Source organism: Mandrillus leucophaeus, unplaced genomic scaffold (assembly GCF_000951045.1).
Source record: "Mandrillus leucophaeus isolate KB7577 unplaced genomic scaffold, Mleu.le_1.0 Scaffold792, whole genome shotgun sequence".
NCBI classification, from domain to species: domain Eukaryota; kingdom Metazoa; phylum Chordata; class Mammalia; order Primates; family Cercopithecidae; genus Mandrillus; species Mandrillus leucophaeus.
Window position 1 is genome coordinate 1,122,709 of NW_012108608.1, and position 11,442 is coordinate 1,134,150.

Consider the following 11,442-nt stretch of genomic DNA (forward strand, 5'->3'; position numbering starts at 1 on the left):
CAGGAGATTGAGACCATCCTGGCTAACATGGTGAAACCCCGTCTCTACTAAAAATACAAAAATTATCCGGGCATTGTGGTGGGCGCCTCTAGTCCCAGTTACTCGGGAGCCTGAGACAGGAGACTGGCATGAACCTGGGAGGTGGAGCTTGCAGTGAGCCGAGTTGGCACCACTGTACTCCAGCCTGGGCGACAGAGTGAGACTCCATCTCAAAGAAGAAAAAAATTCTTTTTATAATATGCATTTGTTTCATTGAAAGTCCTTAGAGCAGAGACATAATGACTGTAAAATGTTTTTCAAGTTTAATTTATGATTTGAATTTCATTTATAATGAAGTTATTTGAGTTTGAGACTCTTAAAAGACAAACTTAATTGTATATTGGATGTTTTATTTAGTCAAGATAGATAAGTCAAGATAAAGTTCTGCTGATCACATTTAAAGGACACATTTTCAGGCCTTGTGAACATCCATAATTTTGTTTAGGTTTTGAATGATATAATCATCTTATCGTACCCATAATGTTAGATAAAGCAATAACATGATTTCCCACCATATGGGAGGAGTCTTAAATCTGGGAGATTTAATTCAAGGTCTAAAATATAGTTCAATATGATACAGAAACAAAAATAGTTAGGAGGCAGAAGAGAGCATATGTATTCTCTTCTGCCTCCAAACTCAGTCATCTTTGTTGTATACACATACATGCACACATACGCACAAATGGTGCAATATTTGAGAAAATTGAGAATTATATTTGAAATTCATTATCTTGTTATAGTTCTGCTCTGTTCATTTTGTCTTTAAATGTAGACTTGTAAAAATTGATTTTTCTGAGAGTGGACACTTTCCTAATGTTGTTATATGATGACTTACGTTTTTTTCCCCCAGTTCACACACTTTAACCCCTTTCTGATTACGTAAAAAGTACAGCTGTAGATTCTTTTTCTGCCACAAGGCCTTGTGAACTTGGCCTTAGAGTCGAGAGGCTTGTTTCATGAATGATGTATGTTTGATTATCTTTGATCCAGTCACACAGATCTGGATGTTAGAGATAATTGTGCTACTCCTGATGATTTCATAACAGATGCTTCTCTTTTCTTTTTGTCTCTGGCAGTTACCCGGCTGTATGTGAATTCTTACAGCACAATAACTTGTTATCTATACTTCGAGCCCATGAAGCCCAAGATGCAGGGTGAGCAGTTTTGAGCATTTATAAAAACCATGCATTTTCCATTTGCCAGAACTTCCTCACTTTGCTTAGGCTCTGCAGGTTCCCTTTTACTAGGCTTACTCCCAAAAGGAATTAGAGCTTAAAATTATCTTCTGATGGATGACACAGGCATGGCAGAGTCCTAGGAAATGAATGACTGCAGATGTATTGTAAAGTCTCCCATAAAGTTCTTCCATCTTTAGCCTGAACGAGTCCGTTTTCAGCTTGGTTTCTTAAGCACCCCTCTGTAAGGGCACCTCCTCTTGTTCCTCTCAATTGTTGCATTTACACTGTCATATAAGCGAGTAAATTACCAGCTAGTTTTCAGTCTTGTTGACAATATGAATGAGAATTATACATAAATATTTAACAGATATTGCACATTTTACTATTGTTTTAAAGAATACCATTCCTAATCCTGAAGACCATTCCTGATCCCTGTAAAACCCCTGATTTTAAAGGGAAAAGAATAGGGACGTCTTTAAAAAAAAAAAAAAAAAAGGCCGGGCGCGGTGGCTCAAGCCTGTAATCCCAGCACTTTGGGAGGCCGAGGCGGGTGGATCACGAGGTCAGGAGATCGAGACCATCCTGGCTAACATGGTGAAACCCCGTCTCTACTAAAAATACAAAAAACTAGCCGGGCGTGGTGGCGGTCGCCTGTAGTCTCAGCTACTTGGGAGGCTGAGGCGGGAGAATGGCGTGAACCCGGGAGGCGGAGCTTGCAGTGAGCCGAGATCACGCCACTGCACTCCAGCCTGGGAGCACAGCGAGACTCCGTCTCAAAAAAAAAAAAAAAAAAAAAGGGAAGAGTCTATATTCTAACTAGCAAATGATTACATAAAGTTGATTTTGTCTCATCTATAGGTTTTTAAGATGTAGAACAATTTTGAAGGTTTAGAAAATTAGGAAATTTCAGATATTCACTTTAACAGTGTACTAAGTCTACATTAGGGAGAAATTATAATAATTTTCAGATTTGAGGTCGATACTGTTCCCAGTAAACTCCACTGAAAGGCATTGTTTGCCTTTGAATAACTAAACTCATCCCTTCATAGTCCAGTTTTTCTGAAAAGTAGAAGCACTTCTTTTTATAACCTGTGTGCTGAAATTGGAAATATAGATTTTTGAAGGAGGCCGATGTGTATCTATGATATCCCTGAATCAAGGCAGATACCAAGTTCCTTTCACAATTAGCTGTTTTCAAGCAATCGGTCAACAAGTGTGAACGGATCCAGTATTATATACTCACTGTGTTACAGCTGATGTTTGAAGTAACCTGTTTATATACCCAACAAGTCAGGTCTTCAAATAATTTTTCTCACTTGTGAAGGCTATAGGCTGAGTGTTCCAGTCAGCTGACTGCCTATTTTTGGCAGATTTATCCTCATTGCACTGCATATCCATAACCATTGGCTTACTTGAAGGTGTGTTAAGTGCATCAGTTAATATCAAGTATTTTTGTTTAAAATGAGAAGATGATTAATTCATTGGAAAAACTGAGATTATGTCATCCAGTTTCTTTGTTTTTGTTTGTTGTCAAGTAGGCATAGTCACCCTCTGTCTATAAAGTCAAGGTATTAGGATTAAGAGTGAAACTGCCTTTCACATAGATTTTGTTTCCATAACGAAGCTTAGTTCCACAATCAGAATACATACTTCTAGAACATTTCAGGATGTTTTTAAGGGGGCATTTTCTTTTGGGGTATAGTGTGACCAAGTTCCAAAAAGAGAAGACTCACAGTATTTTTAAAATTATAAATGTTAAGGTGGTTATTTATCTATCTGAAGGTACTTTTTGAGCTACTTTTAGAACCCAACTATATTAGGCATGGTTTAGTCTACCAGAAATAAATGACACAGATCAACAAAGAAATTATAAAATGTTGTTTTGAAGGGGTATTTCTAAACTGATACTCCTAAAATTGATTACACGGAAGTCATGATACATTTTTATCCTTATGTAAAAGAGCCAGAGTCACCTGTATTTTTAATTGAGAACTAAAGTATTAACATTAACAAATTATTTCTGTCTTAGTAACTGGATTGTTGGTTTATTTTCAAAGTTCTTGTGAATGTTCTGTTTCATTACTGATTGATTAAATATTACCCTGCTGAGACAATAATCTTTGACCTGTAGATACCAGCAGAGATTGGTAATAAATAAAATTCTAAAATAGAAACAAGTCTCAATTTGTACAAATTCATAGATTTAAGGGGACATTCTTCTAAAAGAAAATCACTTAGTCTAGGCAAAATGCTTGTATATCATTGAATCTATGAATTGTATTAAATCTATGAATTAAATTTAATTATTAATCTAAAAATTCAAAGATTTAAGGGGGCATTCTTCTAAAAGAAAATCACTTAGTCTAGGCAAAATGCTTTACAGAATATTGTGGATTTATCAGATAATTGGCCTGGTTTTTAGTGGTAAGTCTTTATATCTTGCTCTGCTTATTTGGTCTTTTTATGTCAAAAATGTTGACAACTTTTTGAAAATTTTGAGTGGGTACAAAGTATCTGTGTACACTAATCAGCCTTCGCCCTGTCTGTTGAACACATGGAAATGACATGATTTTCCAATGAATTCCACAGTCTCTTGAGGTTTGCTAACTTAGAAAATACCTGTTTGGAAATTTTACATATGAATGTATGTTTTCATGCTCACCCCCCTGAAATGTATTAATACCTGTATATTTCAGACTTCAGAAAGAAATTTTTATTTAGTGTTATATAATTGGAGGCTCTTTGAATAATGGCACTTGACTCATCCAATTTTCTGTTTCTGAATCTGTGATTTGATATTCTCTTTTTTCCATACGGGCTTTGTTTTGACTGTATTTGTTCTTTTTAGGTACCGCATGTACAGGAAAAGCCAAACAACAGGGTTCCCTTCTCTAATTACAATTTTTTCAGCACCAAATTACTTAGATGTATACAATAACAAAGGTAAGTGTTTTTAAATCCCTCTTGCAGTCTTATATAATATGTGCAGTAATTCTTAAGCATTTTATTTTGGTTTGGTCTTAAATATTTTAACTAGTCTCTTTTTTTGTAATTTCTTCAGTTCTTGTTTGATGCATACTTTGTGATTATCCTCAAAGATACAGATTCAAATTTGGTCAGAGATCGGGCTTATGCACTGTTAATTTTTTAAATGTTTTCTAGGACATTTTAAATTTTAACAGGGTTGACAACTGCTGCTCTGGTAGATACAGACTTTAAAAGAAATAATAATTGGAAGTAATCCAAAATCATGCTTCTTAAAAAGAATTTGGATTTAAATAGAATAAGGGTGATTGTGCATGGAAAGGATCAAGAAAAATAAAAAATAAACCCAGTAGCTTGAAATTCAAATTTGAATTGCATTTATTGGGCATCTACCATGAGTCGGCTCCTATGCTAGGCAAGTACATGTTTATTTCTTTAAAAAGCAAAAAGAAAAAGGAAACTTCAAGGTATTATTAGCTATTCTATCTCCTCCTTTTTTAATATGCAGAGTGTGTCCCTGTGGTTAATTGCCTTGTCCAAGGTCCCTTAATTAGGAAATAATGAGCTAGGTTCAAATCCATACTTCTGGTTCAGTGTCCTGTGCCTTTTTTCTGAAACTCCATACCTGAAAGAAACATGAAACACGAGGGCATTATTACTTACTACAAGGAAAAGAAGAAGAGCAAGGGGTGCATTATTACCTTCTTTCATAAATGTAATCTCTTTATTTGGAAATATTATAAAGTATTCCACATGTAAGAATGGGTGAGAAAATGTGAAAAATCCTTTAGGTAGCATTGGTCTGGATATTATATAGGCAACGTGTCTGAGTGTGGCTTTCTGAGATTAAGAGAAATGGATCACGAGGTCAGGAGATAGAGACCATCCTGGCTAACATGATGAAACCCCGTCTCTACTAAAAAAACCACAAAAAATTAGCTGGGCTTGGTGGTGGACGCCTGTAGTCCCAGCTACTCAGGAGGCTGAGGGAGGAGAATGACATGAACCCGGGAGGCGGAGGTTGCAGTGAGCCGAGATCGTGCCACCGCACTCCGGCCTGGGTGACTGAGCGAGACTCTGTTTAAAAAAAAAAAAAAGAGAGAGAGAGAGAGAAATGGAGACAAGGAAAAAAGCAGTCAAATAACATATATAAGGTCAAATATAGCCCAAAAGGGGTGGTAAAAGGCAGCCTAGTTTCTGAGCCAGTCTGAAAACTCCTGGAATTAGGAGCCATGCCCCTGCAGAAATGAGGTGTGATGGGTCTCTTCCTGGCTCAGGCCTGGTGTCTAGGATGCCTAATATGGGCCTTGGCCACCTTTATTCCCAAGCACCTGTTGAAGGTCCTTAGTCCTTTGTTTCCCTTCATGTATTCCACTTTCCTATTGCCCAGAGAATGACATCTGCTGGATGGTGTTTGCTGTGGCCATACAGTCTTTTACATTGCCATTTTGTCCATGGTGGGTCCTCCTCTATAGCGAAGTAGCATGTTTATCAGTAAAGCATAGTGCAGTTTTTGTTGTAACCATGGGGGAGAAAGGAGGCAGTTCCTAGAAAAGAAGTGCTGCCTTTAGTAGTCTATGTCAAGAAAAATGAAAAATAAAATAAAACATGTTCTCTGCTTGCCATGTGCTTTTACGTATGTGGGAGTGGGAGTCAGTGATTCACTGCTAAGGTGAAGATTATTGTATTTGAATAAGATTGATGTTACCTAGAATTTTGAAAAGCACTGCAATAAAATTGGGTTGCAAGCACCTTTAAAACACAATCAGTGGAAAAATAGCTGTGAAGAATCTATGAGTTAATAATTTGATTGTTAGAAACATGATCATAAAGGACTCTAGAATTATAAGCTAATAGTTACAGTATGATTTGATTTTTAGAACTCCTGTAGAGTTGACAAAGTAAGACATTTGTGTGATTTAACCAAAAATATAAGACCCAAGGTGATTAAGTGTAAACAAAGAGAATCAAACACAAAATACATTTGATAAGGGATAATTTTCTAGAATGGTCAGAGAAGGCCTTAAGATAAAATATGATCTGGATGTTAAAGAATAGTGAATGTTTGATTAGAAAGAGAAATAAATAGTATCACGGCCAATTAATATTTTTAAAGCAGTAAACATTTATGTATAAAACTCATAAAAACTAATCTCTTTGACTGGATGAGGATTCTCAATCTTGCACGAGACAAGGACCCTGAGATTCCTGCAGGGAATGCGGGAATTTAGTAAGTCATACTGTATATCCCAGTTTCACCATGATCCTATGTTTACCAAAAGTACATAAAATACTCTTCTATATATTTTTTATAAACACAGATTTGTATTGTTCTATGGCATTAAGATTTTTTACTATTAAACTGAGGGAAGGAAATGTCCCTAAAAGTCATTTTCTTTCCAAAGACTGATTACTAAATAATGTGTACTCTACGTGGAAGTTTCCCAACAATTTCTAAAAAAGAAAACCAAAACAGTAAAACAGGAATAAAAATTGGGATTTTACTCCACAAAAACAAACTTAGACTGTTTCAATTCTTCATAATGCCAGGTAATGCAGTTTTGCCTGAGACCAGTAGCTATTTCTCAAATAAGGTGTCTATTTCTTCTTTTTGTATAGTTCTGATTTAACAAGTTTGGAACTTTAGGAAAAAAAAAAAAAAGATACCAGTGCATCACTGACTTGAGATTTTTTAGTTCTTTCACTGTGTCCTTGCCTTTAGGGTAGATCAGAATCGCTCAGAAAATGGAGTAGAACTGTTTCGTTTTGGGAACCTTTTCATAAAAGAAAATATTCTCCAGAGAGAAAAACATAAACTGATAGGGAAGAGAAAGATGTGTTCTTTAGTTTAAACAAAATTTCAAAAGACTTTTATGTAAAATTTCTGAAGCACTTTAAAGCTATTATGCTAACAGTGTATACAGTATGTGGGAGTGGGAGTCAATTATTCACTGCTAAAGTGAGAATTACTGTATTTGAATAAAATTGATGTTAACTAGAATTTTTAAAAGCAATATAATAAAATTGGATTGCAAGCACCTTCAAAACCCAATCATTGGAAAATAGCTGTGAAGAATCTGTGAGTTAACCATTTGATAGTTAGAAAGAGATGATCATAAAGTACTCTGGAATTATAACCTATTAGTTACAGTATGATTTGACTCTTAAAGCTCCTGCAGCTTAAGACAGCAGTAATACTATCTGGCAAAATGAAACAGTGAGAAAAATAGGTTTATTCTTGCCATCTTAAAACCAATAATAGTTGTGATCAGATTCATATTTAAATGTCCAATAGTTCTGATTGGTAGTTCATACTTACCTGCAATTAGTAAATAGCATTCAGAAAGTTATGAGAACTAAATGTTCCATCTCTTGGTGTAGCCCACATAAATTCATTCAGTCTCATCCTTTCCAGCCTGTGCTGTCTTCCCGCCGGTCTCCCTGCCTCTGTGTCTTCACTCTGAGAGCTCTGCAAGATGCCATAGCAAAAGATGTAGGTTTGAATCACAGCTCTGCCATTAAGCAACTAACTCATTTAAATTTATTGGACATGCAGTGGCGTTGCTATGAGATGATGAGAAAAAAAATGTTCATTTGTGAATATTACATGAAATCGCTTTGAAACAAAATGCTGTGCGATATTAAGACATTATCATTAGTGAATATTTTATGTTATTATTTTGTCGCATGTTAGTGCAAGGCTTCACAGAAGCTTGCAGGAAAATTCCCTTATTTCTCAGTTTCTTATTTATAATTTCACTATATGCCTCAATCTACCGTTCTCACCTCTCTCTCTCCTTATCTTGCGGTAAACCTCATTACCCTGAGCAACTTTGGCTTTCTGTTTCTCCACTTTTTTGCCTACATACTTATTTCTATCCAAAATATTTATCTCAGTCTTCTGCCTGTCTAAGTGGTCTAGACCCACTCCAGTCTGCATTTCCATAAAGACTTCTGTTGGTGGTCCTTCTCTGAATGTCTGCAGTGCTAATCATTTTCTCTTGTATTTATTGTTTACTGTTTTTCTTGATAGCTTTTCCATGCATTCCTGTTTTTCCCAGTGAGATTATAATTAGTTTGAAACATGAGGCTTTTTGGTGCACATGATAAAGCCAAGTTGCATGCCTTGTACATGATAGGCAGTCAATACATGCATTGATTTAAGCATTTTTTTTTTTTTTTGGAGAATTAAGAGCAAGACTGTGACCAAACGTACCCTATCAATATTGACCCACAGACCTTTATCTCACTTTAAATCGCTCCTATAACCAGTGCTGATACCCTTTCTAAATTGGAGTTAAACATTGCAGAGCACTTTGCACATTTCAGTTGTTGAATTTTCTCCTGTGAATCTGTAAACCTAAAGGAAAAACTATTTCCTAATTACTCCAATACACCAATCAGATGAAAATTACAGTTATGACACATAGCTTCAGTTTTTTAAAAACATATTTGCCCCCTGTAAAAGTGATTTTAGCTCAACCCACTCACCGATACAATAAACCTTTATTGAGAACTTACTACATACCAAGCACCATACCATACTAGGTGTTGGGGATATAAACGAAACAAGACAGACATGGTCTTTGCCCTAGTGTACTTAATAATCTGGTAGTATGATAGACATTAAATAAATAATTCCCCCAATAATTATTTATGTGTATTTGGAAAAAGCAACAAAGAAAAGAGTGGTGTGATATGAGAGTGAAAATTATCCTGTGGGGACTAATTGGGGAAGTGACGTTTAAGCAATCGGTGAGAGTAAAATCTCTCTGGATTGAGAAATAGAGTGGCAGATGTGAACATTGGCTTAAACAACTCAGTTTGGCCAAAAATTGTAATGAACCTCTGGGAAAATGTATTTTATACCTTGGTGTTAACACTTAACTTCATTTTCTCTGTAGAGGTACACCTGTGCTGCAAAAGAATCTAAAGTAAACAACAGTAGGCTTCCATGTAGTACAAGTTTTCTGTAGTTCAGATGGGTTGTTGGATGGATGGGTGACTAGATGAGTGGTTAGATATATGATGTATATGTAGAGAAATATAAACATATATACCAGGGGTATGTAACTTAGTTCCAGTACAAACTACTGACAGTAAAATTAAGGAAATTTGTTAAAGGAAAATTATTTTGGATTTGAGAGGAAAGTCTAATGGCAACCAAACTAATTTAGTAATCAAGACCAAACATTTAAATGATAACCAAGAAAGAAATCAATTCAATATTAAAGTAGTTAAGGAAGAGAGAGGTGGAAGATTGCTTTTATAAGATGCACATGGAAAGCATCAGCTGTGGTTTTCCTGTGTCCCCACCCAAATCTTACCTTGAATTGTAATAATCCCCACGTATCAAGGGCAGGGCCAGGTAGAGATAAGTGAATCATGAAAGTGGTTTCTCCCACACTGTTCACATGGTAGTAAGTCTCACAAGATCTGATGGTTTTATAAATGGGAGTTCCCCTGCACCAAGCTCTCTTGCCTGTCACCATGTAAGACATGCCTTTGCTTTTCCTTTGCCTTTCACCATGATTGTGAGGCCTCCCTAGCCATGTGGAGCTGTGAGTCCATTAAACCTCTTTCCTTTATAAATTACCCAGTCTCAGGTATGTCTTTATTAGCGGCGTGAGAACAGATTGCATCATTTGCTAAAATTAGGAGATGTGAAAGTCTATCCTTTTTGATAGGGAAAAAATATGATATTTTGGACTTATAAGTTAGCAACTTGATGTAATTGCTGATAAAAAGCCTTTCAGTCTTACCAAAGCTTGATGTTTTCAGCATCCTCATATATTTTCCAGTCAAAAAGGAGTCATAGGCTTCAAGAAGATACCGTTTATAAGTAAAAAGAGAATTTCTGGCTTGGCAGGAAGATACCATTGTAAGAGAGAATGGAATTGCTGCTATAATGAACAAACATAAGAATTTTGCTGGCAGTCATGATATGAGCATAAAGGAACAGATGTAACATATCAGATGCCAGCTCGACTTGGTCTCCAGACTTCTGGCGGGAACCCTCAGTGACACTGTCTACACAGTGTGGTATGGCCAGACCTCAGAAGCTCATTCCATACTATACCACAATTTTTTTCCACTAGGAGGTTGTTTTATCATTCAGGAATATTTTTCACACACTTATAGATCTCTGCTACCCCTGTGGTTCACAAGCCAAATTCAGAACCAGTTAGCTCAGATCTTTTTGAGAGGGAGATGAGGAGTCTCAGAAAGGAAAGTTGAATCTATACCCAGGCGTCCCGAAGTAACATATCTGTCTCCACCACAGCACATCAAAGAGCTCCTCCCCTACAAAGTTGAACCATGTTTTATAGCAAAGATTCATTTCTACGAGCCTGAGGCTTGTCTTAAGCATGGACATAACTTTTAGCATTGACTTTTTAAAGCATTTTTTTTTTTTTGGTATCCTTACAACCACAGGTTAAATGTGATTACTAGTTGCTTTACAAGTTGCATAAAATTAATCCAGAGACTTTGCCCCATAACAACAGTTTTCTCAGCATGTACTTTTTTCCTGCCATCATCTCAAACCTGAAGATGCTCTTAATGGGTCCTGAGTACTTGTTTGCCCCAGATCACTTATTGCATTATAAAAAATGTAAACATACAGTCAGGGTAGTATATTTGGTACTTTCCAGTAATTGTAGGCCAAGGTTGTTTTACTTTTTTATTTTTGTTTTTTTACTAAAGCAAAACAATAAGACATCCCCCCAACCCCTAATTTATTCCTTCATTTATTTGATAAAGATTCTTAAAGCCATGTGGGTATGATAGAATTAGACCCACTAGAAAGATAATTTCTCATAATCATTATTAAGCCTAAGAGAGTTCACTGAGAAATGGTATGAAATACAATAATTTATATGAGGGAATAAAGTAGAAACTACAAACAAAACCCTTTAGTATTCTTTTATTATCAATATGAGGTGGTAGATGGGCCAGGCGCGTCCCAGCACTTTGAGAGGCTGCGACGGGCAGATCATGAGGTCAGAAGTTCAAGACCAGCCTGGCCAATATGGTGAAACCCCATCAGTACTAAACATACAAAAATTAGCCGGGCGTGGTGGCCCGCACCTGTAGTCCCAGCTGCTCAGGAAGCTGAGGAGTAAGAATCGCTTGAACCTGGGAGGTGGAGGCTGCAGTGAGCCAAGATCACACCATTGCATTCCAGCCTGGGCAACAGAGTGAGACTCCATCTAAAAATATATATATATATATATATATA

The 11,442-nt window shown here is 36.4% G+C and overlaps 1 protein-coding gene across 2 annotated transcripts in view; it reads left to right on the forward strand.

Annotated features, from left to right (window-relative positions):
- Positions 1-11,442, forward strand: part of PPP3CA (protein phosphatase 3, catalytic subunit, alpha isozyme) — a 187,933-nt gene that overhangs the window by 125,961 nt on the left and 50,530 nt on the right. For both annotated transcript variants that reach the window (XM_011967210.1, XM_011967209.1), the window contains exons 6-7: positions 1,116-1,193; positions 4,066-4,160. In XM_011967210.1, coding sequence (XP_011822600.1) covers positions 1,116-1,193; positions 4,066-4,160 — 173 coding nt within the window. The remainder of the gene's footprint in view (positions 1-1,115; positions 1,194-4,065; positions 4,161-11,442) is intronic.